We start from the raw sequence: 27,815 nt of genomic DNA on the forward strand, positions 1-27,815 counted from the left end.
CTTTGCTCTTGTTATTTCTCTGGCCTGGTAATGGTTTTGTTTCCAAATGTTTTTGGTCCCCTTAAATACATTTATTACTGGGATCTGTTCAAGGTCAAGCACTGTGGCCAGGCTTGATCACAAAAAATAACTTAGGCCAAATATGGCTTATGTCAAGAAAGCCACGCCTGGTTCTTTTTCTCCCTATCCCATATGCTTAGAGAAAGAGATAAATGAGGGAAAATGACAATGTGGGTATAAAGGCCATGAGTTATTGCAATATGCATCAGGGTCTGCTCAATCGATCTTAGTAGGATACTCTCATTTTAAAATATGAAACATACGTGGTAATGAAGATTGAGGAGACAAAAATCCCATATAAGAAATATAGACTTCCCCAGTGGCTCAGTGGTAAAGAATCTGCCTGCCGATGTAGAGGACATGGATTCGACCCTTTGGGAAGATTCCACACGCCACAGAGACTAAGCCACAACTACTGAGCCCCTGTGCCTAAGTACTGAAGCCTGTGAGCTCTAAAGACTATGCTCCGAAATAAGAGAAGTCACTGCAACAAGCCTGTGTGCCGCAACTGAAGCCCACGAACAGCAACGAAGACCCAGAACCAAAATTAAATTTAGAAAAAAGTTTCCATCCATTTTAAAAAGACAAAAAAAATCACATCTCATTAAACCCAAATCTTAAAATATCTAATGGTGTCTTAAAAAATCATAACATTATATTGTTTTTTAATAGTACTCCTTGGTATAGTTAACTACATTGTTATTTCTCCACATAGGCAAAAAGAGAAGAAAAAGCCATGAAGTCCTGAATGGACATGTCTTCACTTGAATAAATCCTCTGAAGAGTACAGAGTTGATTATAACTCCATTTAAGCTACTTGTTACATGGATGGTCTTTTCTTCTTCCATTCAGCCTGGTAAAGCCTTGTCAAAGAAAAGAAAAAATTTCCAATCGTAAAATTTCCTTTCAAGATACAACTCAAACAATATGAAAACACAAATACGTAACACAGTGTGTACTATTTTTAATTGTAAAATAAAATGCAATAAAACAATACATATAGGAAAATGGTTGAAAAAAGTATGGTACCTCCACATGAATGCAGCTCTAAAAAAATATAAGGTAGGCTGGGGATAGATGAAGATGGCAGAACAGAAAGCTGAGCTCACCTCCACCCCAGGAACGCATCGAAAGCACACATGGAGCGACTCTTTCTGAAAACAAACTGGAGACTGGTAGAAAGGCTATTCTACAAGCAAGGCTCTAAAGAAAGATCCACACAGAGTCAGGCAGGAAGGGAAGAGAAGCTGTCATGTAAAGAGCTACACCCTGAGCAGGGAACACACAGGGGAGGGGGCAAGTCACAGGCTCGGGGATCCTGGCTGGGGACTGAGGGCTTGAAACATACCCCCCCAAGCTGGAGTCCAATGCTGGGAAGGTGATTCCTCTTACATGACTTATCAGAGGGGTGTAAGAACTAAGACTCTGCTAGTACAGCCTGCGTACTCCCAGGAACAAAGGCAAAGGAAGTAGACTGGAAACACCCAAGGCTCTGGCTGGTTCTGTGACCACTCCAGTGCATGCCCTGGCCCACAACGGGCACCTGCATCAGCCCCTCTTGCTCTGGTGCAACTGCTTCTAGCAATGTCACCCCAGCAGCAACAAGTAAAATATATTCAATGTTCAAAACTTCATTCTTCTTAAGAGGAAACACATCTAACTGGAAGAAATGGCTGATTTTAGGACTGGGTTACAGAAAGTACAGGTAAGTCTGAAACATCTTGCTGCACCTAAAGCAAGCAAGTGCTCAAGAAAATGGAGAAACACACAGAAGTCAGTGTGATGGGGTTCCCACTGGTTAAATCTAGGACAGAAATAGGTTATTTGATGCACTGAATTGAAAAAAGCAAAGAATAAACCCATCAGTCCATCTCCTTTCATTCTGCCTCATGTCTGGAAGTTCTTTTCCAACCCGCACATGAACCATGACAATAACAACATAATTTTCAAATGATGGAGAAACAAAAGTTCTTCCTTACAGTAAACTCTGACAAACAAATGTGCTGGAAATAAAAAAAATAGAAAAATCATCATTTTGCAATCTTTCAGTAATTCAGGAAAGAAATGCTTAATTGATACCAAAAACACTGTGACAATTTGGTGAAGAATAGGGTATCTATGATATCAAAGTATCTCCCTACCTATTTCTTATTCATTACAAAGGGAAAAATTGATAGCAGTGGAGAAACATGGTGGATACTATTTTAACAAAAGTATCATCAATAAAGGATAAACATACATTGTGTGCATCGTAATATGGTACAGAAGACCCATCAATTCTCTTTTCCTGTCCAAAATGTATAATCTAAATACAGAAAAAATGCAGACATCCATATTGAAGTATATTCAACAATCCTGAGTATCAATCAACGAAAACATAACTGTCATTAAATAAAGAATGACTAATGAGCTTTCCCAGGTTAAAGGAGATCAGAAAGAACAACTGAATGCAATATAGAATCTTGAATTAGATTATGGATCAGGAAAAATAGTGCTTTAAAAGATATTATTAGGACTATTGGTGAAATTAAAAAATGGATTTTTAATTAAATCATATTACTGGATTATGTTAAATTTCCTGAATTCAATCACTTACTATGGTTATTAAAAATGATATCCTTGTTCTTAGGAGATCCAAGCAAACATTTACATTAAGTATAACAGAATTAGTAACATAGGTGAGTCAGGGAAGTACATGGAGGGAGCAGGGATATGACTGGGAGAAGAGAAAGCAAGCAAACAGCTCTTTTGTAAACATGCTGGTACATATATTTTGGTAAACAAATATAAACATTACTGTAGGGTACATACAACGAATAAAATTTGCTGGCCAAAGTTAGCTTTGTTTAGAATACTGGCAAAAAATTTTCTAAAGTTAACTCACTTAATAGGTTTTACTGGCTAATTTAATACTCTTGGCGTGTGCATGCTCAGTCGCTTAGTTGTTTCTGACACTTTATGACCCCAAGGATTGTAGCCTGCCAGGATCCTCTGTCCATGGGATTTCTCAAGCAAGAATATTGGAGAGGGTTCCAATTTCCTTCTCCAGGGGATCTTCATGACCCAAGGATCAAACCAGCATCTCCTGCAGTTCCAGAACTGGCAACTGACAAAGTCTGCCTTTCTGATTCATAGTCATTTATATATTGTGTATATGAGACCTTCATTTGCTCTGTGTATTACAAAAACTGTTGATTGCCTTTTCATTTTCAATGTTTTATTTTGATGAGAAGCTTTTATAATTTTAATGTAGTATAATTTATCAATTTTCCCTTTACAGTTAATGCTTTTCTGCCCTATATATGGGTGTTCTAAAGTCATGATTATTCTTCAGTATCTCTTATACTTTTCAAATTAAAAGCATTATTATTTTTTACCATTTACATTTATATCTATAACTTGTAACTTTTGCACGCAGTATGAGATAGGTTAAGATTCAGTGTTCCATACAGATATTCCATTAAACCGGCATCATTTACTGAAAAGACCTTTCTCTTCACTGAGCAGCAGTGCCAGTTTTTAAAAAAGTCTTCAGTTTGTTTTTAGACTCTCTAACTTTGATTGGTTATTTAGTATATCCTTTGACCAATACTAATTATTTTAATCATCTTTTTAATAGATCATGACTATCTGGTATTTAAGACCACAGTCCATTCTTCAGTGTTGCTTTAGTTAATCTTTGCGTTTACATTTCCATGTTAAATCACAGAATAGCTTATTTCCACAAATTCTGGCTGAGATTTTCACTGCCAATACAGATTGATTTTAGAGAAATAATTTCCTTCAATTATGTCAGTATGGTCCCTAATGGTATGTACTTCCCACTTATGTCTTTATCTTTCTGTTATAGATCTGATATTTTCAATGGCATTACAAAATGACAGTATTTTAAGCTTCATTTTATTTTTGGTTTAGAAAGAATAAAAAGAAAGTTTTTTATATTTTTTTTTCTTTTTTTAATACTGAACTTGTCTTTAGTGACCTTGTTAAATCAACTAGCTTCAACAGTTGGATCTTTTTGGAAATGTCTATGTACACGATTATGTCATATACAAATGACATGTCATTCATTCCCAATCCTTATGCCTTTTCTTCTTCTTGCTTTACTGAAATGGTTGGTACTTCCAAGATAATCCTAAATATAAGTGGTGAAAGTAGTTATTATTGTCAGGTTTCCTATTTCTTGGAGGAAACTTTCAATAGTTGACCATTACAGATAATGATTCCTGTACATTTTTCAAGGATAACTTTTTTTATCAGGTTGAGGAAGATCATTTTTTCCCTAATTTGCTAAGTTTTTAAAAAAATCATAAACAGGGACTGAAGTTGATCAAATGTTTCTTATGCTTCCACAGAGATGATCATGGAAGAGACTGAAGTTCTTTCTTTTCTTGGCAGCCTGGAAGAGTTCATGTAAAACTGATCATTTTATTTTCCTTTAAAAACTTAAAAGCATTACCCAGTAGAAACATACATACAAGCTTAAGATTTCTGTGGGAAGGACTTTTTTTTAAATTAGGAGATTCAATTTCTTTAATACAAAAATTGTATTTCTTCACAGGGTCAGTTTTAATAAATTATTTTCCAAAACATTTTTTCATTTCACCTACATTGTCAGGTTTATTGATGCAAAGTTCTTCACAATATCCTATCTTTTTAAGGCCTGATGGCCCCAATGATGTCGCCATTAAATTGTTCTTAACAGTGATTTGTCTTTTTCTTAATCTTGCTGGAGGTTCATAATTTTACTATTCTGAGATTTTGTTTTGTATGCTTGTTCTAAATTTTTTTACTTATATCTTTACTTTGTCCTACATTCTATTTCCACTAGGTTCAATTTGTTGCTGTTTTTTTAGCTGCTTGAGATGGAAGCTTAGAACCTTTTCTTCAGCTTGTCCCTTGATATTACTATGCCCCAAAATTTATGTCAAGAATTTTCTTTTCACTCAGTTTCTATCTCATACATAGATTGTGGGTTCAACAACTACATGTACGATATTGATTTAAAACTTTTAATCTATCAGAACAGAATAATAATCCCCACTCCCAGTCTACTTTCCAGTTTCTCATGTTGTATTACGCTAAGGTTCACAACACACCTAACTTCCCTATCCACTGATTGTTTCTATTCTTTGTAGATTACCCATCCCAATGAATAATGTACCCCATTCCTAAGATAGACACCCAACAGCTATCCTTAACCTTTTCTGACATCCAACTAATAACCAGATCTTGTTAACCCTAATTCCTCAGTCCCTTTCAAATCCATGCCTCCTTTCTTATCACCATCGCTACTATTCGTATTCAGCCCTCATAATTTTTCTCCTGACTTCTCAACAGGCTTGTTCATTGGTCTCCTTATCTCTATTTTTCTCTCTACTAATAATTTTTACAGTATCTCTTTAAAGCAGAAATTTGATCATGTCATTCTTTTACTCAAATTTTCTTAACTGCTCCTGTGAGATAAATAAATTTCTTGACATTGTACAAAAACAAAGCTCTTTATGAAATTAGTCTTACCTTGCAATGCACTCTCCACTAAAAAAAGAAAAAAAGTGACATAATTTAAAAATAACAAACACTCTTACATGAGCTTCTCACATGCCAAGTACCTTGTTACATCCCCATTTTCTAAACTGTGGTGTTCCTTCCACTTAAATTCATCCCTCCATCATTATTAATATTACCACAACCACCACAGTTTCTAGAACCATTTTTCACATGTAAAAGACAGTAGTATGGTTAATCAAAGACTTCTTAAATAGAAAATAACTTGATTATTCAATAAATACAAATTCAAATTTATATTTACGTATTTAATTTTATTTGGTATACACCACTATGACCTTACTGTAACTGAAATCCAATACAGGATTTTTCTATGGTTAGTCAACTCCACAAAGACAATAATACTGCTGTGGAAGACCAAAGGGGGGAAAACTGATATATTTATTTACAGTTCCCTATATTGTAAACATTTAATCTATACACTGTTAGTAACTTTTAATGAGAGCTTTACATAGACAAAGAAACGATGCCCTGCATTTCTATGCATATTCAGCAATAGCATATTAAATAGAATATCAGATTTTCTTTTTCATTAGCATTATGCTTTCTTTAGATATTATCTAAATTTTCAAAAGATCTAAATATATTCAAGTACTATACAACTAAAACTACTTAAGCCAACATATTTGGCTTATAATTTCATTTTTAGAATAATTTAAAGTGCTATAAGCAACCTGGCAATCAACACTTTCTATAAGAACAAAACTACTTTTAAACATTAATTTACAAGATAATATACAATGTTTATCTGGAATAGCTGAAATTTCAGCACAAGGTCACTGTCACATGTATAACAGCAGGATTTTTTTTTTTTTTTGCATAACATGAAGCTTTGAAATTAACTGATGAATTATTGCCATAATGGCTTATTATTGGTTTCCTACAAAAGAGGATAAGAACTACTGATATATTCTATCTTTTCTTTTTTTTGAGGTCACTTGACAGTAAGTCTGCATATTCAACAAGTCTACTGAGTTACAATATTCTACTATAATCACTGCCCTTTTGTAACAGCAAATGCTAATGGTAATAACATATACCACTTTAAAAAATCACAAGTTTTTTTTTTTTTTCTCCTTTTGAATAGGAACCTATATTTTGGGAGTTGGTGTGCAACAAGGCTGAAACAACAGAACTATAAAACAGTTTACCTGACACAATATATTGACGAAATATGCATGTTTCATAGTTTTTAGTTATGATAATGCCCTGCTAAGCTACAAATATGTAAATAGATATTTTCTTGCTTGATATATTAAATCCAGTAGAATCATCAAGTTCTCATTCTCCTTTGTCATTTTATAACTGTTCATCGGACAATTCAATGGTGAAAGCATATGCCCAAACCTGAAGACCATGTGTACTGTGGTCTATTACAATATGAATTCTCCTCAAATTTCATTTTTATTAAAATGAAATTGAGATTACAGGCAACATTAATAAAGAGAATGCAGTAGTGTGAATTAAAACTAGAACTTAGTGATCTATGAAGTACGTGTTGTTTTGGCATGTTTTTTTCTAAGAGTAACTAGGTTGAGCATGTCCAATGGTCATTTGTGCCAACCTCACAGATAACGGCAGTATCATGTATTCATTCCCTAGATATCTCAAGTTAGACTACTTTAGTAAAACAATCAATATAGTTTAAAAATAAAAAACCAAAATAGGTTCAACAAAAGAGCACCATCCTATTAGGAGACTGAGAAAACATGGATTATAGATGAGGTGGTCACTATGATCAAAATGCTACCAAAATTTTGACAAAACCTAAGCTGTTATGTTCCATGGACCCATGCCATGGTATAAACCTAAAAATGTCTGGGACAGAAACATGATTTTAAAAATACATTCCAAAATTATAGCTATATTAAATGGTGATATGAACTAATTTTAAAACACGAGCTACATGTTACATTGTATTGCTTCTTGAACTTTCCAAACAATGCTTGTTTGTCCATGTCAGGTTTGGGCCATTATCCTGCTAAGACAGAGAGCATTATATTCATTCAAAAGCCCAGATTTCAATGTCTTGGATAAAGAAATCTTCCTTCTTAGAAAGTGTATGATTCCCAAATGTTTTACAAGAATGGCTTCTTCCATGGTAGAGATCTCCGTCAAGCCATAGGGCAAATTCTCCCCTGTAATATATAGAAGAGAACAGTTCTAACAAGAGTCTTTTAATACTTATGCCCTAAGTTATAAAAGAATTATTGCAAGGCTATAAAATATTAATTTAATGAGACATTTCAATATCCAACAACTCTAAACTCATTCTTTTTTCCAAATCGTTCTCTACTCCTTTCCACACTGGCACAAGGCAACTTTTTTTCTGTCCATCCCATTATAAAATCACTGAACATACAGAGCAAGGAATATAATGAACCCTCTAAAATTAATTTCACTAAGAATTAGCTTTTGAGGCAGGTACTGCTCTGTTATTCTTTGTCTGGTATTATAAATTTCTCTCTGCTGTTTGATTTTAACATATTTAATATGAGTTTCTCAGAGACATGAAAACTCCCTATCATTTAAAATAGAAAGTGTGGTTAGTGTTAAGGGTTCAATCTCCAATTCACAGCTGAGGAAACTTTGTTGTTCAAGGTCCCACACATAATGTGTGCTGAAGCTGATAATTTGAATCAGGTCTGATTCTAAATCCTATATTCAGTCTGTTATATGATTTTGATTTCTTTGGGGCTCCTGTTTAGAATTCTGGAATATCAAGTCCTTTCTTCCCATTTCCTGAGACCGTACTCTCCTTCTTCAAAGACTATAAATTTGTTCTAATTTGTTATCAAATGACCCAATGGTTAGTTTAGCTTGCTGGAATCATGCTGTATCATCAAAACCAAGTTCCAGCTGACATCTAATGACACTGTGTATATTACTTTCAAAGACTGAAGGCACGCTTAACAGTTTGAAATTATAAGCCACTTGCTTGTGAGGCTTTCCTGGAGAACTAACTGAATCACATGTAAGACTACCATTTGGAGTAGGGCTGATTGACTGCCCCTCTCCACCAAAACAGATGTAACTGAACATATGAACACCATAAGCTGATTCCAATAACTAAAAACAACATTGGCTATAATAACCATGCTTAATTTTTAATCACTGAAATCATGTCTTCCAAATACCTATCAACAGAGAAGTTGTTAAGAGAATTTGTTAGAATTGGGATGATGCATATTCAGGCTAATAAGATTCTGTAACCTGAATGAATTATTATTATTATATATATCCTCAAATATAGGAAATAAATAACACTTACATAAATTTGGGAATTATTTAGTATGTATTATGTCTTATTTTGAAGGACACAGAGAAGTGACAAATGAAGGAGGTCACATCTGCTAGGTAAGGAGTCTGGGCTGGGAGGCAGTAGAGCCACCCATCTACAAACACCATGCAGACTCAATGAAGCAGGAACACCAGAATAAGGAGCTGAAGTTGCCTGCAGTGCTTGCTATGCTAAACGAATCAAATCAAACTGCTGATTACTCAAACTGCTAAAAACAAAATAAATAAGAAAACAAGCCCTGAAAACTTTGTGTGTTGCGGTGGGGAGTGGGTGGGATCACTAAAATTTTTAACAGGAAAAAAAACTTCTATTGTTTAAAATGTCAATCCAAATAGTCTCCAGGGTAGAATAGTATGAAAACTTTTAGACCTTTTTAAAAAACAATAAATTGAAAGAAAGAATAAATCATAATTTTTTGAAAATTTGAGACGCTCGAAGAGATTAGTATATTTCTCTGTCAAATATCAAGGAGTCACTGTACTCTAGAACATGGGTTTTAATCGAAAGGGAATCAACTAAACAGCATTCTGAGATGAATAAACAAATATTTTATCAAGGGTTTCATATATTACACTTATGCACTTTCCTGCAAATATATACTTTCTTAGTCATAACATAAAAATTAGTCATAATATATAAATTAGAATTCTAATGTCAAAACTTTTGAAAGATAGCTGATTTAAAAATAACACAAATGAATTCTTAAAGTTTTTTTTAAAATCTCATAGTCAAATTTTCAAGAGACTTACCCTCCACCACCAAAAGCTAGTGAATCCATATCTCCTTTGATAAAAAACATATTATCTCCTGTCCACTTAAAGACCTACAAAAATGAAAAAAAAAAAAAAAAAACCTTTTAAATATGTAGATGAAAATGATTACTATAGTTAGTTCTCCTGAATCCCAAATAGTTAATAAAGCCTAGATAGACAGCAAGAAGAATAACAAGAACAGAAAAAGTCTGGGCCGAAAGGGTGGTGCTTTTGCTTTCAGTGTTTGTAAGACTAAATTTGAAAGCATGTGTTCAACAGCAACATAATTTAAATACACAAATCTTACCATTTCTTCATATATACAAATTTTTCTGACTACACAGGTATCAAGAATTCGATGGTTAATGAGAAATGTTAAAGAAAGTAAATCAGCTAAAAACTGAGTAGATGCTATTTTTAACATCAAATTTCAGTGAAGTAAAAGTCGCTCAGTTGTGCCCAACTTTTTGCAACCCCATGGATTATACAGTCCATGGAATTCTCCAGGCCAGAATACTGGAGTGGGTAGCCGTTCCCTCTTCCAGGGACATCAAATATAAATATATATTAATTTGATAATATTTTGATATATGGCCAAGGTCTTTTCTCTGGGTATGCATTGCTCTATCATTATTTTCATTAAAAACGAGTAGCATGTTTATGACTTCCAGTTTCAATTTCTTTAAAGAGCAATGAATATAAAAACATCTGAGAAATTCAAGGGTAAAAACTCCTGGATGTTGGGTTTCCCTGGTGACCCAGTGGTTAAGAATCCTCCTGCCAATGCAGGAGACATGGGTTCAATCCTTAATCCAGAAAGATCCCACATGCTGCCAGGCAAGTAAGCCCATGTGCCACAACTACTGCAGCCCACGGGCCCTAGAGCCTGTACTCTGCAACAACAGAAGCCACCACAGAGAAGCCCACAACTAGAGAGTAGCCCCTACTCTCCATAACCAGAGAAAGTCCATGTGCAGCAACAAAGACCCAGAGAAGCCAAAAAGACAAAAAACCTTCTAGTAATATTCTTAAATATTTTCAATCTTTCATGGAAGTTCTACCTAAACGTGATATTAATACAACATCAATTTCCAGCACCTCGTCTTTATAAACATTTTCCGAAGTATTCTTTATAGTTCTCAATAAACTTTAACACTCACTTTTTCATAGATACATAACATTTGTTTAATTGCATTGTTAGTTAACAGGTAGAAACAGTATCACAAAAAGGACTGAAAACAAGCACAAATGAAACTTCCAAAATCTGTAACAACTACAAGCTTTCAGCTAGCTGTTGGCGTCAGTTGATATGTTTTATGGGAGGAATGGAAAGCACTGATTAATCTGGTGAGCACTTAAACCCAAGTTTGTTAAGAGAGTTTTTCTTGTGCTACCGAATTATATTTTGTTCATGCCTCCCTGGTGGCTCAGTCGGTAAAGAATCTGCCTGCAATGTGGGAGACCTGGGTTCGATCCCTGGGTTGGGAAGATCCCCTGGAGAAGGGAAAGGCCAACCGTTCCAGTATTCTGGCCTGGAGAATTCAATGGACTGTATAGTCCATGGGGTCATAAAGAGTCGGACACAACTGAGAGAGACTTGCACTTTCTATAAGCTGTGCTTAGTCACTCAGTAGCATCCAACTCTGCGTACACATGGACTGCAGCTCGTCAGGCTCCTCTGTCCATGGGGATTCTCCAGGTAAGAAGACTGGAATGGGTTGCCATGCCCTCCTCCAGGGGATCTTCCCAACCTAGGGATCGAATCCAGGTCTCCTGCACTGCAGGCAGATTCTTTATTGACTGAGCCACCAGGAAGGCATGAACAAAATAGAATTTGGTAACACAATAAAAACTCTCCTAACAAACTTGGGTTCAAGTGGCTCATCAGATTAACCAGAAGCTGTACCTAAAGACAACTCTTTTTTGTTTTTTTAAGAAACTATGTTGGTTCCTATTTTTAAGATTAAAATTTTATCTCCTAGGAACTGTCTGACATGCTGCACCAGACTGTATTAGAGACACTAAGACTGCACTTGATGCTTCAAATAGAGTCGCACATTCACTAAAATTTAGGTACATTTAAAAATTTTAGGTCTTATTGGCATTAGAATGTATCTACTTTAGTCAAGTCACAATAAAAAAAAAATCAAGTAATCACTTTTGATTTAAACCCAAATGATTTATTTTTTAAGTTTTTAAGACTGACTTTCATTATTAAAACTTATTTAGTAAGTTAAGGTTTCTAGAAATTTTACAATGACAATTCATAAACAAAATAGTAATTATGATGTATACTTCTTACTGGGCCAACAATGTGTGTCTGGTACCACATCAAGTGTTACACATATATGGTTCTCATTCAATTTTCAAACAACCCTGTTACATTTTATGATTCCCATTCTATCCACAGGAAAATTGAAGGTGAAAATGGTAAGGGAAAAAAAAAAGTGCTAAGTTAACAGTAAAAGGCAGAAACTGAGAGTCAAATCCAAGTATGCAAAACTCCAGACTGAATGTTCTGTTCATGATACTATCTCTTCACAAACTGAATATAACTGGAATAACTGTCCTTACCTCAAATTCTGGACAGAATGTAAAAACAAAGGTCTCTCCAGTACCATAAAAGCCATCACTCACTTTAAATGGCTCAGATGCTAATGCACCAAAAACCTAAGGATTAAAAAAAGCATGTTAACGACACAACTATCAATTTGTTTCTTTAAGCATTAGCTCATTACATATGTTTAAGTAAAATACAAAAAAAAAAAAAAAGGAAATATACCATAGTTTTATCTATCTGTATTTAAACAGAGAAGCATGATCAGTTGTTAAACAACTCATATTATTGGCAGGTATAAAATATCAGTTTCTCAGTGCGAAAATGCTATTTTTCCTAGTTGTGAAACCTAGAAAGATGTTCATTATAACAATTAAAAAAGACAATCTAAAAAAGTGGCAGACACATTTCAGGATGACAATGTACATATAATAAAGACCACAGCTGTTGTGGTGCTGTAGAACTTAAGAAAGCAAAAACCCTCCAGCATAGGTAAACACTCTACTACTAAAAAGGTACACTAGTTTTTTATTACACAGTAAATTCCATGAGGACAGAATTTGGGTCTGAATTGTTCAGTACTATAATGCCTTGGCCTTACACAGTACAAGACACACAATGAATAAGAGGCCTGGACAAGTCAATCTCTAGGTCTAAGGTTTCAGATCATGAAATGGGAATGTCGAGTTTGATTGATGATCTCTATAGTCATTATATCTCCTCATATTCTATCTTCATACTCAATTTCTAAATAGATTTTCTTATTGTAAGGTATGTGTGTGTGTGTAAATATATATATGTATAAAATATAATTATACAGCTCGATATGGAATTAGCACAAAGCAAAGTCCCATTAAACCTTCACTCATATTAAGAGACGAGATATTACCAGCACTCCAGAAACTCCCTTTGTGCCTCCTCCATGTGACCACCTCCACCTCCCCAAAGGAAGCTACCAGGTCTGACGGCACCAAAGATTTGTTCTGTCTGTTTATGAAACTACTGTTTCAGAGATAACCAATGTTTTTCTTGCTTATCTGTGACTTTGTCCTTGGTCTCATCCTCACACAATTATCTTTAACTTTCAAAACTTTCTCCACACTTCAAGACTGTCAATTTTCACCATTTCCCTGAACCTCACTCTTATCTCCTTCAGACAGAAATGAACAATATAAACACCTCTTTTACTTTTTATAGGTTCTCACTATACTAGGCATATTTTGCTTGGCATTAGAGATACTCCCATACTTTAATATTTTTTTCTACCAGACTGTAATTCTTTGAAGGTAGGAACTCTTTATTTAATTATTCATGCTCATATCTATCCCTCTGCAGAACTCAGCATTGCCTTGCATATCAAGAGGACTCAATAATTAACAAATAAACTTAATAAAATATATTAATGCTTTTAATCAAAAGAATATGCTAAAACGCCTGCTACTTCCATCTCTTAAAAGGTAAGGTGTCTATGTTGTTACTTTTCATACCTGCCCATCACTGTCTTTAATCACCATCAGCACTGGAGTGTCTAAGCCTGTCATTGTTCGATAAAGGGTCTTCAAGCTTGTGCCATGCTTCCCAGTGCCATAAACAAGAGTCCATGGATAGCCGATTGTTCTTGGTGGAAGATGCTTGGTAAGCTTTGAAAAATAAATTGTTAACACATACTTGATAGCTTCTTATTGTCAATATGCAGAATATTAATGCCAGTTGGAATTAAATGATACTTTATAAAATGTAGGCTATGAAAGTAACAGTAGAAATTATTTATCATTATGAAAGATACAGAGATGCTTGAAGTCTGTACATTTCTTGGAATGAAATACTAATTGTTAATTAGACAAAGAATCATATCAAACAATATATATATATTAGAGGCAAGAAACAGATTCCTTACTGTTTGCATCCTCTGTATCAAATTAACAAAAATATCGGATGAACTGTTACCTTGATTATTAATAGCTCTTAAATATAGAGTAAGACTCTCAGAATTAGAAATCAAGCTTCAATATGTTACAGCTGTATGGTTCTGAACAGTTATTCAAACCTCTCTAAACCCAAGTTTCTTCATTTACAAAATGTGACAATAAGAGAATCCAACTCCTACAGGGGCTGCAACAACTAAATTAGATAACCTATATAAAGCAGGTAACTGGCACACAATAAGAAATTAAATACTGGCTATTACACTGTCTCACCTAAATTACTATTGCCATTTATTTTAATGTCTGGTTACCCAAATCTCCTAATATCTTCCATTACATTAATTGCTATAATTTGTTTACTTTTTCTTCATTGAAGAGTAAGAAGAGGAGCAATAACTCTGCCTTCTTCAGTTTTTAAATCAACTAAAAAGAAGCTATTTTACTCTCATGGGCACATATCAGAAATGTACAAAAGTGGGTATATCATACCTTTTCAATTTGATCTGGCAGCAAGAGATCACTTGGATCACTGAGGTTTGGTCGAAAAGATTCAGATTCCAGGTCTGCTCTCACTGGAGTAGTCTGCTTTGAATTTACGTCTTCCCTCGTAGTAATCTAAAGAAGCAGACAGAAGCAATATATTAATGTAAAACTGCAACAAATCTTTAAAATGTTTAGCCTTTTGAGAGATATCAAATCTTATACCTTGAAAAAGGTGGCTAAAGCTTTAATATAGGATTGTAGAAGGCAAAAGATGCTCCATCTCATAACAACGGCATGTCTAACGTAGAAAGAGATTTCTGCTAAAGAAGACATTTTCCTCGTCCACTTCATGAATAAGGACAGGTATTGAAAGATAAACCCTGTATTTCTGTGTAAAAAGGGTAAATTGCATGCAAACTATACTTGAAGGGCACAAGTGAGCAAGCTAGCCTGCTTTTTTCTCTGTGCTATTTAAAGAGATTATTTTTATGAGATTATTTTTTTCATGGTAAACAAAATTTGCCAAAAATAATTAAGAAAACTTCCTGGGTGCCAAAATTTTAATATTAATTTAAAAAATAGTACAATAAAAGTATAATGCTTCATTGGTGTGCATGTATATGTGAATTTATATGCTTTGAAAAGTTACTGTTATTTTTTAAAATGCCTTTAAAATTTTTACTTCCTAAACACAATTTTTTAAAATCTAATTGAACCAAATAATACATCTAAAACTTAAACTTGTTCACAAACCTATTTTTTAAATTAGAACAATTTGATGCACTGAAAAGAATGTATATGTTTGATGAAAATGATCTCACTGATATTCTTAAAATGATAAAAAATGTTCATTAAATAAAAATAAATTCTTTTAGAATGTATTATGTTGGCACTTTTTCATGTTAATCTATAAAATGCAATAATATTAGAAAGTAAAATATATGAAAACATAAGTATTACTGATGAAACTTTTAAATTGGAAAACAGAATTCTATTGGAGCAGATAACTAAAATGCAGCAATTTTCGGCGACTGTGATTCCACACAGGAATGAAATCTTGCTAAATTATTTTGTTCCTTTAACAGATTTCTTAGCAAACCTTAACAACATACATTTTCAACCAATACATGTTCTAGAACTGTATTGCTTTTTGATGAGAACTATATTGATTCTTTCACATCATGTTTTACCCTTATTTTGATGATGTGAAAGGTTAAAAAAAAAATCTGAGGCAGCATGAGAAGCATTAAAAGAAAAAAAAATCAGGAAAGCGTATCTCATTAAGAAAGAAGAAAACACACAATAATGCACAAAACTGAAAAATGAGTTCAAATATATACTTATTTCTGAAAAATCACAAAGGTTATTTCATATGTTTTTAAATAATTCATCTAGTTCTAGTGCCTAATCAATACTACTCCAAAATATTTCTAATACTAACCAGGAAAATCTCAAGGACAAAAACAATTCATCTCATTAAGATATTTGATGTAAGGCTGATACAACTGAAATAGCCTTAAAGAGAAACTTGCTATCCATTAAATTTTTAAACATTTCCCCATAGTACCACATCTTTCAGATACTGTTTAGTAAAGATTCAATCTCAAACTCGACATTCTTCCAACGTTAAATGAAAACTCCTCATCAATCTAAGAAACACAGTACTAAGAACAGTTCTAAAATAACAGAAAATTCCTCTGAATATTTTCAATAAGTGAAAAGATGCCAGAAAAGATAGCCCTATAGCTCTTCAAGGCAATACTGTACTCTTATTAATACAAAAAGGAATTTTCTGATGGGGCATTTTAGTGCTGCAATCAAAACAAATCCTTCAAAAAAGAGATTTGCTCTGATGAAAGACACTAAAAATAGGAAGTATTCCATCTCTGAAGGGGTTTAAACTACTGAAGGGGGCACCTGGAGACGTCTGCAGAGTGTGCGCAGTTCTTCAGTATTTAGAGCATCGATCCTGCGGTGATACTCAGCCACTGACACTACCTGAATATGGAGACAGGAAGACAATAATTCCACTGACAGTTGAGAAAAACAGCCCAAGTAAAATAAAAACTGGAGAAGTTTAAATGGGAAAGAGAATTGTAATTAGGATTTCTTTCCCCACTCCATGCTGAAAATCCAAGAGATTTATATATTGATCTACAGTGAAATACACATGAATATATTTAACTTATTAACTACCACATCCAACTAACTACTACTAGTACACAATGTAAAAGGTTTATTTTATGGATTGTTTCATGTAGATAAAATTTGACTAGGTAGCATCACAGTCCTTTATAAAAAAATGCTATATGAAATATAACATGTTTGCTAACATCAAAGATAACATCTAAAATCTAACTGTGTTGCAGTTTACAAAAAAAAAGGTAGTTTCAACTCTCCCGATCAGTTTAACTCAAGCATTACATGCTACCAGCAATGCTGGAAAAATTTCTTCTTGGGAAAGGTAGCATATACCCAAGCTATACAGTCTGTATCATAACAAAGAAGTGGAAGAGCAAGCAAAAGATATGAAGCACATTTTAAAACCTAAGACAATAAGAAAAATAAGCTCCGGAAACAGAAAATTAGATTTTTAAAAGCATATCTAATTGTATTCTCAGGCATGTCTACTTCAGTCTTTCTAAATAACCCCGAACTGAAAGTTTTTGCCTCTCCTCTACAGTACTACTTTAGAGTTGGTACTGCAGCAGTTATCTGTGACTGAAACTTAATGCCTTTCCTACATTCTAAATTACTAAAGGGAATTCTGTATCTTCTATAGTTGCCTAGACCAGTCTGTTACACACTGCTGAACCTGAAAGCCATGTTTGACAGATAAACATTATAAAAAGCCCACGAAAGCAGACAAGTTTCCTCAGACTGACACAACAGCTACAGCTTTTTCAGATCATGACATAATTAACAAAACAGTAACCATAACACAGTGAACTCTGGTCGTGCTATAGTATGTGCTGAATACTCCTGAGCTATGACAAATTCCTCTTGTGATCAAACAGTTATGTGCAGAGGTTCTGGCCACAAAATGCAGTTAAACCAATTGACCCACAAGAATTTAGACTTCTACACTAGGTTTTTAAAAAGGTTCTTGTTCTAGCCAACTGAAAGGAATCAGTCACCTCTATAAAGAGTTAGGTAAACTTGGTGAAAGCAATGAGAGACATGAGAATAAAAAAACAGAAAAGAAACTGAACAGATTTTCTCATTCTGGCCATTATTAGATTGACTTTCGCAAAGAACACATACAATATGATAGCTGACTCTTTACTTACAAAGAAACCTGAAGTGGTTATGATCTCAATCTCTGGGGAATTGGATGGAACTAGGTTTTCCTCCTCCTTTATCTATTTTTATCAATGGGAACAATAAGACAAAGGAGAGAATAAGAGTACATAAAGGAATGAAAACAATAAGAGTACATACCAAACAGGGTTTCTGTGTAAATAAAAAGAAGAAATGAAGTGCACATGAAGGACTGAATATAGTGCCCACCACAGAGTAAACAGGGATTAACACTAGTTTTACTTGATGATTTTCCATCATTTACCAAGGACCAGAGAATAATGCTAAAGAGTATACATATTTATGTTTGGTTTTTATTTTTGATATTAAAACATTTCAGTTTTCAATCTTCCCGACCCAGGAATCCTGTATTGCAAGCAGATTCTTTACCAACTGAGTTATCAGGGAGGCCCAGTTTCCCTACTCTGAAATTTAAATTTAAAAATATTAAAGATTGTTCAATTAAGAACAACAGCATTTTCAATAAGTATGAAAGAAAAATTAGGTACTAAAAGTAGAAAACTAAAAATCACAGCTTCCTTTTGTAAGGCACAAAAAGAACTTTCTACAAAATATTTAAAGATCAGTTATATTTTTCTCCTGTTTTCCTATGGCATTCAGTCTACAGGAGTTTTCTATACAAGAGGTTTCAAATTATATGACTTAACTATTCCTTTCCATTCTTTCTATTCTTCCACTCAATGCTTATCTTACACTTAAAGCTCTTCTTTTACCATATAAAACACACTTTCCGGAGGACAAAAAAGTTGAATTTGCTCACAAACGGATCAGTTATAATCTATGTACCAACATCACCTAGAAAAGGAACTGACAGTGAGGGAACCATAAATTGCCATTATAAGCTTATTATATCTGGTAATGTCATAGTTTCTTTAATGTCACAAATCTACTTTTCTAATTTTTTTTAAAACTATATTCCTTTCTTGGACTTACAAACTCACCACTTCCTTACCCTTAAATATTTACTCATGCTGTGATGAATGGAGATATACAACATTGTCAAAAGTGCAGGTAAACTAATAAAGAAGAAAGATTTGAAATCAAATGACTATGCTCTCGGATGGCCTTGGCTTGAAGCAGTATTTCGGTTGCCTGGCCAGAGACTGCAGTCACGTCGTGGCAGTGATAACGCAGAATCCCAGCCAATGGACCACCAGGCACAGTGGCCAGCGACAAGGCCCTTGACTCATCGGCTCTATATAAATGAACTCCCACAGAGAGACAAAATGTATCGAAACAAGTACAGTGTTTATTAGGAGGAAAAAGGGTATGTTATGAATAGACTCACATCAGTGAACTCAGGGAGCACATCTTGCATTCATGGTAGTTTAAACAGTCATAAGGGGCATTCTCTTCTGGGCTTCCTTTGGCCAATCACCTTGCTTTGCCTGGTTCTGAAACTATCTGGCTTATCCCACAGACCTTCCATGTGTGTTCACACATCTCTTAGACAAGATGGATTCTCGCGAAGAGGCCTATGGGTAGACTGACGTCATCTACTATGGGAAGACACTGCCCCCTGCACCTTTTGACCTCCGAGGAGCCTTTCTGTGCATGTGTAGTTAGGAAGGTCTCTGACTTTAAGAATGAGAAATACATGGTTTATTAGCTTTATTCTGGGCAAGGCTCAGATTCTCCTTCTTCCTGCTGTTGTCTTCATCTTGGAATATCTGCCCATAAAGAACAAACTCAAGCTGCTCAGCCTTAGGCCCATCTATCTCCTCCAGCAACTAAAGAAATATACTTCCCCCTAACAAAATGAATAAAGAGATACAGATTCCTAGTATATATGGTGGATCTGAAATTAGTCTCAAATTAACTTTCAACCCCTTAGTAAATCATAATCCATTACACATAAATAGATGTAGAAAAAGCATTAGTCAAAATCTCACATGCATTACAGAAACTCTCAGCAACCTAGAAATAGAGAGTAACTCCTTAAACTTGATAAAGAACATCTAATTAAAAAAAATCCTACAATTAAAATACTTTTCAACTCTTACTCAATATTCTAGGAAGACCTAGCTAACACAGTAAAACATTGAAAAGGAAATAAAAGGTATACAGGTGGGAAGGATGGAATTAAACTCTAAGCACATGATATGATTATCTGTAAAGAAAATTCTAAAAAAATCAACAAAAACCGATGGAATTAATAAGCAATTGTAGCAGGTTAGCTGGATATAAGGTTAATATACAGAAGTCAACTGCTCTCTATATATCAACAATGAGTAATGGGAAACTGAAATGTAAAATAATACTATTTATTTTAGTACAGAAAAAATATCAGTTCTTCCCAACTCGGTTTATAGACAACACAATTCCAATAAAATCCTATTCAGTCATTCTGTGGATATACGCAACTGATTATTTAAGGTTTATGTAGAAAGATCCCAACGCCAACACAATAATGAGGAAAAGAAGAAAACTGAAGGACTGACACTACTCAACTTCAAGACTTACTATAATCAAGCCTGGATATTGGTAAAAGAACAGATCAACAGAATGGAAGATACAGACCCTAGATATAGGCAAGTACAGTCAACTGATTTTTGACAAAGAAGCAAAGATAACACAATGAAGAATGGTCTTTACCAAAGAGTGCTGGAACGACTGGATATCCACAGGCAAAAAAGTTAAACTGGACAGTCTTCACACTTTTTCACAAAAATTAACTGAAAATGGATCTTTAACCCAAACGTAAAATGCAAAACTATAAAATAACTAGAAGATAACACAGAAAAATATCTAGGTGCCCTTGGGTTTGGATGCCTTTTTAGATATAACACCAAAAGCAAGCTGGATTTCATTATAACTAAAAATAACTGGTTTGTGACAGACACTGTCAAGAGAATACAAAAATGATCCACAGACTGGGAGAGAATCTTTGCAAGATTTATATCTGATAAATATGTTACCCAAAATATTCGAAGAACTTAAAAAACAATGAGAGAAAAAAACATGAACTAAACATCTGAGCAGACAAACAAGACTATGAAAAGATGCTCTATGTTATATGTCATCTGGGAAACGCAAAGTAAAGAAACAATGGGATACTACTATAAACGTCTTCAGGATGAAAGCATTGACAACATTAAATGCTGGTGATGATGTGGAAAAGTAGGAACTCTCATTTATTGTTGGTAAAGGACAAAACAGTATAGTCACTTTGGAAAACCATTTTGCTGTTTCTTACAAAACTAAAATTACACTTATTATATAATCCAGCAATCATACTCCCTGGTATTTACCTACATAAGCTGAAAATTTATGTCCACATAATATCTGCACACAAATGTTTATAACAATCTTTTAAGTGTCAAAACTTGCAAGTGACCAAAATGTCCTTCAGTAAGTAAATAGATCAACAAACTACGGTATGTTAAGACAATGGAATATTAAAGTGAAAGTCGCTCAGTGATGTTGACTCTTTGCGATACTATGGCCTATAGTCCATGGAATTCTCCAGGCCAGAACACTGGAGTGAGTAGCCTTTCCCTTCTCCAAGGGATCTTTCCAACCCAGGGATAGAACCCAGGTCTCCCACATTGCAGGCTGATTCTTTACCAGCTGATCCACAAGGGAAGCCCGATATTAAAAGTCACCACTAAAAAGAAATGAGCTATCCAGGCATGAACAGACAGGAAGGAGCCTTAAATTCATCTCACTAACTGAAAGAAGCTAATACGAAAAGGCTATATACGGTATGATTCCAACCATATGATACTCTGGAAAAGGCAAAACTACAGAAAGAGTGAAAACATCAGTGGTTCCCTGGTCTTCAGGTGGAGCAGAGGAGACATGAACAGACAGAGCACAGGGTATTTTGAAGGCAATGAAAACTATAATGGCAGATACATGTCATTCCACAGAAGGTGTGACACAAAGAATGAACCCCGAAGCAAACTACAGACTTTGAGTAATCATGTATAATAATATTAGCTTATACAATATAACATGTACCACATTAATACAAGATGTAGATAACAGGGGTACTGTGTTTGGAGAGAAAGGGGTATATGGGAACTCTCTGTACTTTTCATTCAAGTTTTCTATAAACTTTGACTGCTCCAAAAAATAAAATCTAATAATTAAAGAAAAGCAGGGAAATGGTAACAAAATTCAGGTAGGTAGCTACCAATCTGGAGGTGACATGAGAAAGAACACACAGGATGATACTGGTTCATTGGTAACATTCTAGTTCTTAAGTTGGATAGTGAGTGAGTGAGTGGGATCAAAGAGACTCATTTTATCATTAGGTCTCACAACTTATATACGAATAAATATGCTTTTCAACTACTAAAGTCAAATAAAGAAAAATATTTTACACTGAATATATCTATATATGTCCTTTTTTCAATTATGTTGTAACCAGAGAGTAGATGGTTTATACAATAAGGCATATATAACCACTTGTTAAACTTCCCATGAATACGTACTATAGGTAGGAAATGCGGTATAGCAGAAAGAATCCTGGGTTTAGCTGTAAAACTCCTCTGTTGTAATTTTGATTCTCTTTAACAGTCATTCCTACATATGCCTAAGGGATCAGTTCCAGAAACTGTTACTGAAACCAAAATCTATGGATGCTCAGGTCCCTTACAGAAAATGACAAAGTATTTGCATACATCTATGCCCACTCCAGTACTCTTGCCTGGAAAATGCCATGGATGGAGGAGCCTGGTAGGCTGCAGTCCATGGGGTTGCGAAGAGTCGGGCACGACTGAGCGACTTCACTTTCCCTTTTCACTTTCATGTGTTGGAGGAGGAAGTGGCAACCCATTCCAGTGTTCTTGCCTGGAGAATCCCAGGGACGGAGGAGCCTAGTGGGCTGCCGTCTATGGGGTCACAGAGTCGGACACGACTGAAGTGACTTAGCAGACTTAAGCAGATGCACACCTCTTTCATCTAATTTAAATCAACTATATATATTACCTGTGCTGTGCTATGCTACGTCGCTTCAGTCATTTCCGACTTGTTGTGACCCCATGGACTGTAGCCCACCAGACTCTTCTGTCCATGGGTCCTCCAGGCAAGAAAACTGCAGTGGATTGCCATTTCCTTCTCCAGTATATTACTTAGAATACCTAATACAATGTAAATGATATGTAAATAGTTGTAAATACAATATAAATGCTATGGAAATAGTTGCCAGCATGTGGCAAATTCGAGTTTTGCTTTTTGGAACTTTATGGAATTTTTTCCTAAATACTGCTGATTTGTGGTTGGCTCAATCTGCAAATGCAGAACCGTAGAATGCAGAAGTGGCAGGTAAGGAAGGCTGATTATATTAGTTGGGTGAACTTGAGCAATCAAATTTAATCTATTTCTGGTTTTTCAAATGAAAATTATAATCATACCTTAGGCACTTTATGAGGAATAAATAACAGTATGTATAAGATATACATAAAGTAGAAACTGATACAATAAATGTACACAATAAATGTCAACCCCCTTCTCCTGGTTATATTCTGCCGATTTTGAGAACAAGCACAGCAAAGAATTTGAGAGCACAGCCTAGAGCCAGAACAGAATGGATGGATTCAAACCACAGCCTCGACTTCTGGTTGCAATATGACTACTGTATGTCTCTGTTTGGTAAAATGAAGGTGAAAGCAGCAATATTCTACAGTTTGAGGATTAAATTTTAAAAACTCATGGTAAGTTTATAGTGTTAGTATAAATAATTTTTTAAAATCAGTATTATAATCACTCTTCAGCTGAGGTCACTGGATAGAGCTTTACATTTAAATTGTTTTTCTTAAAATTCTAGCTGTGAGTTAATTTCTACACAGATGTAAATAATTCATCATGTGTTTTAAGCATAAAATCCTAAAATATAAAAAAGAAATTCATCTTGTCATATATGAGGGCCTAGGAAACAACAAAAAAAGGGAAATATGACAAAATCTAGTGAAGAATTGATAGAGAAAAGTGATGTTTAATATTTTAAATATTAAACAAACAAAAAATATTTAATATTTTGTGACTTTAATGTGATTAAGCTTACACTCATAAAATGAGCTTATAAATCTTCATGTCAATTACAGTTTATTGACAGACACAAAAAGGGCAGAGTATATGGGTATATTAAATATATAAACAGCTTTAAGTAAATTATTAAATTTACATTATACATCAGAATAAACTCTGCAACAGCCTTTAAAAATAAGATAGCAAGATGGCTGAGTAGAAAGATGCTGAGCACACAAGCACAGCAAAATCAGAATTATTCACAGAACAACTATCAGCGAAACAGACTGGAACCTACCAGAAAAGATCTTTAACAACTGAAGATATAATGAAGATGGGCAGGAGGGGTGGAGTCATGGTACAGTCCAGACCATACCTTTGGTAGGTGAACCAGAAACAGAAGGCTAACTATAATTGCAGAAGTGAAGTGAAATTGCTCAGTCGTGTCCGACTCTTTGCGACCCCATGGACAGTAGCCTGCACCAGGCTCCTCCATCCACGGGATTCTCTAGGCAAGAGTACTGGAGTGGGTCGCCATAATATAACTGCAGAAGTTCTCTCCAAAGGAGTCTGAGTCCCACACCAGGTTCCCAAATATGGGTGTCCTCTGCTAGAAAAACCAAGCCCCTAGAATGTTTAACTTTGAAGACCAGTGGGGTTTCCTTTCAGGAGACCCAGAGAGTTGTAGGAAAAAGACGACTTCAGTCTTAAAAGAGCACACATACTCTGAAAGACTTGGGACAGAAGCAGTAATTTAAAAGGAGCCAGAGTTAGATCTGCTTGCAGATTTTGGAGTTCTGGAGAGGCAGGGAGCAAAAGAAGTTCACCCTGGGGACAGAGACACTGGCAAATGCCATCTTTGGAACTAACAGGACTAATAGGTAGAATATGCTCTAAAATATACAGAATCAAATTAAATCTCTGTCCAGTTAGCTTGAGAACCATAATGAGGAAGCATGCTTGACTTTATCAATCACTGTGTACAACAGTGATTCAAAAATTTTTATAGATTATAATCCGTTTATAATTATTATAAAATATCAGCTGTATTTCCTGTTCTCTATATCTGTAAAATGGTTTCTTTTTTGTCATATTAACTACTTTGTTTTACATTTTAGATTCCATATCCAAGTGATAACATACAGTATTTATTTTTCTCTAACTTTCACTTAAGCATAATGCCCTCTAGGTTCATCCATGTTGTTGCAAATGGCAAATTTTCTGAACGCTTTCTCCTACCCTACAGCTTCTGGGATTTCTACTCCAAAGCAAGGAAAAGAGTTAGAAAATGGGGACCTGAGCTTGTCTACACACCAAAACACATTATACTATATTGTACCATCTTGTAAAACTCTCAAAGACATCTTGGTGAGGAAATGAATATGCTAGGGTTGAGCTGTCTCTGTTCTCCAGGACAGCTTAGTTCAGTAATAAGTCCATATGAATATTCTCACCTTTAAAATGCCAAGTGATACTACTGACTTTGCAATTTATTGTGAAGGTTAAATGAAGTATTATATATAAACTCTAATTATGTGCAGAGCTAAGGACCAATGAGAAGCATGCTCTCATATCTGACAAAATCACATAACACCTTACTATAAGGTTGAAAATTAATCTGTGACTGTAATAAATGTGTGATGTACACTATAATGACCTATAAAGTTCAAAATATCCACATTTTGCCTGTATTTGTAATGACCTATATTATAGTATTACCAAACTAATGATAAATGTTAATTCAAACTGCAAATTAAAAATATATGAATAGCATCACTGTTCTTAGTTTAAAAAAAAAGCTGTGTTAACTGGCTAATCTAATCTGATTAGAATTTTAACAAATCCAGTCATTTCAGATGACTAAACCCTCTGTGGTGATGTTTCATAAACAAAAACCTGAAATCGTCAACTTAAAAATAAAAAGATTTAACAAAGTACTCTCAGCCAAATTACAGCACTACTAATAGAAATCATTTTGATATTTTTACACAATTGAGAGTGGCAAGCTGCTGGGGGCAACTTTCTAAGTCACTCTGGGGTCTAAGTATATATCCAGTCTCATTTAAATCACCTACAACTATAGTACAAATAAAATGAACATTCATAAGGCAAGATATAATCCTAAACTACCAAAGAAAGAACAATGGGCAATACATTTTCTAACAAACAATGCATAAATACTTACACCAAAAAATACCTAGGAGTCTTATAATAGTAAGGTTGACTAAGATTTTTCTTTGTTAGAATATTATTTAAGGTTTTGTATTAGGCAGTAATGCTTGAAACTTTTTGGACAGCTTAAAAAAGGTATTTTCTCATATGGTTAAAACAATAGTCTTCATACACTAAATTATAAATGGTATTTGGTTTGGGATCCAATCAAAAAAAAGGTTCTACTTATTTTTAAGCAAAACAAAAATTTACTCATTTTTAAGGAAAACAAAATTCTGAGTATTTTCCTACAAAGCTTAACTTGAAAATTAAGGCAGTAATAAAAATTTGATAACTTCCTGCTGATGCAACACAGGAAAACCCAAGCACTTTGACAAACCAAAATCATAGTCCCTTATTTATTTCCTTTTGAAGATATTTAGGATTAGCAGAAATAACTTGAAGGTACTTTTTTACAATCATACAATATTGAATTCTGTAAGTATTCTTTATGTTTAAATTCCAAAATTGCATAATTCTGCAGAATGTCACCATAAAAAGACTAGTAAATATAGAAATTGAAATCATTGACTAAGATTTACCAGAGTGTATTTTTGATTAATTGGTTGATGCCTTCTCCCCTTTTTCCCATACCAGAGACGAGACATTTCCTTTCCAGGACAAATTAAGTTACATCATCTCCTAAGAACTGTTTTAAAAAGCATTCTTCCTCTGTCAAAGATCCATTTCCAGCACAAGAGCCCTACTACAGTGACAAAACAGTTTGCTGGAGACAACGATTTGATTGACAAGACAGAGAGCTAATCACTAAGTAGTATCCATTGCAAAGATAGTCCTGAGTGGAGATTGTTAAGCTGGGGAGGGAAGAGAGGATTTCCCATGTTTAAGTTTGGTTGCACTGTACCCAAATGTGCAAAGAAAGGACTCAAAGGTTTAAAGATACAGAGCATGTATTTCCAAACACCAGTACATTAAGAAATACACTAAAAATACCTCAGTCATAAAAAAAAAAAGTAATCAGTACAGTTTCCAGAGTCCCTTCCAAAGTACACAAATGATTTCAATTAACATTTTATTGTCTGTTTCTACAGTCATAAAATCGTTCCTTATTTATGTCTAAGAATCGTATAACATTTCATCTTATGTGTATTTTTAAGCATTAAAACATCCTTTGAGGACCCTTCAAACTTTCAGAGTGACTATCAAAATGAAGTCAATCTACTACAAATAAATCCTATACAAACATTCAATGTGACCTGAAAATTCCTCTGAGTATTACACAGCCCATTTTTAAACTGCATTTCCTAATAGTTTCTTGAAAAACTAATTATTACCTATTACGCCTAGGTATATACTTCACTAACAAGGGGTATCCTGAATGTAACTCAGTTTTTAAGATTAAATATTATTATGACTATAAACAAAAAATATCTAGATTACCTGACTTTTAACTAGAGGTAAATAATACACTGAATGTATTATAATGATACACTGAATATTTCTTCCATTTTAAATTAAACCTGCTCTTCCCCCTTTATCTTGCTGTGTGTACACACAAAGCTGTGCACACAAGGCCGCCCTTCACACATACACAACCACTTTTCTAGTATATGCACTGTACCATACCCACACCCCCACATCTCCTTTCTCCACATTCCAGGATGTGCACGCATAGGACACAGTACACCTCTGATGAACATTCA

At 34.5% G+C, this 27,815-nt stretch overlaps 1 protein-coding gene across 9 annotated transcripts in view; it reads right to left on the reverse strand.

Annotated features, from left to right (window-relative positions):
* Window positions 1-5,861: 5,861 nt before the first annotated feature.
* The window catches only part of OXR1 (oxidation resistance 1), a 458,954-nt gene continuing 437,000 nt past the window's right edge, over window positions 5,862-27,815 (reverse strand). For 4 of the 9 annotated variants that reach the window (XM_040262147.1, XM_040262151.1, XM_040262152.1 and 1 more), the window contains 6 exons: window positions 16,564-16,644; window positions 14,653-14,778; window positions 13,726-13,878; window positions 12,256-12,351; window positions 9,679-9,752; window positions 5,862-7,766 (listed from right to left, as the gene is read on the reverse strand). In XM_040262147.1, the coding sequence (XP_040118081.1) occupies window positions 7,631-7,766; window positions 9,679-9,752; window positions 12,256-12,351; window positions 13,726-13,878; window positions 14,653-14,778; window positions 16,564-16,644 (666 nt within the window). In that variant the 3' untranslated portion in view covers window positions 5,862-7,630. Of the gene's footprint in view, window positions 7,767-9,678; window positions 9,753-12,255; window positions 12,352-13,725; window positions 13,879-14,652; window positions 14,779-16,563; window positions 16,645-26,693; window positions 26,914-27,815 lie in introns of those variants that run through there. The other 5 variants (XM_040262149.1, XM_040262153.1, XM_040262150.1 and 2 more) reach the window with 3 other exon arrangements.

This window comes from Oryx dammah, unplaced genomic scaffold, assembly GCF_014754425.2.
Source record: "Oryx dammah isolate SB20612 unplaced genomic scaffold, SCBI_Odam_1.1 HiC_scaffold_19, whole genome shotgun sequence".
NCBI lineage: Eukaryota > Metazoa > Chordata > Mammalia > Artiodactyla > Bovidae > Oryx > Oryx dammah.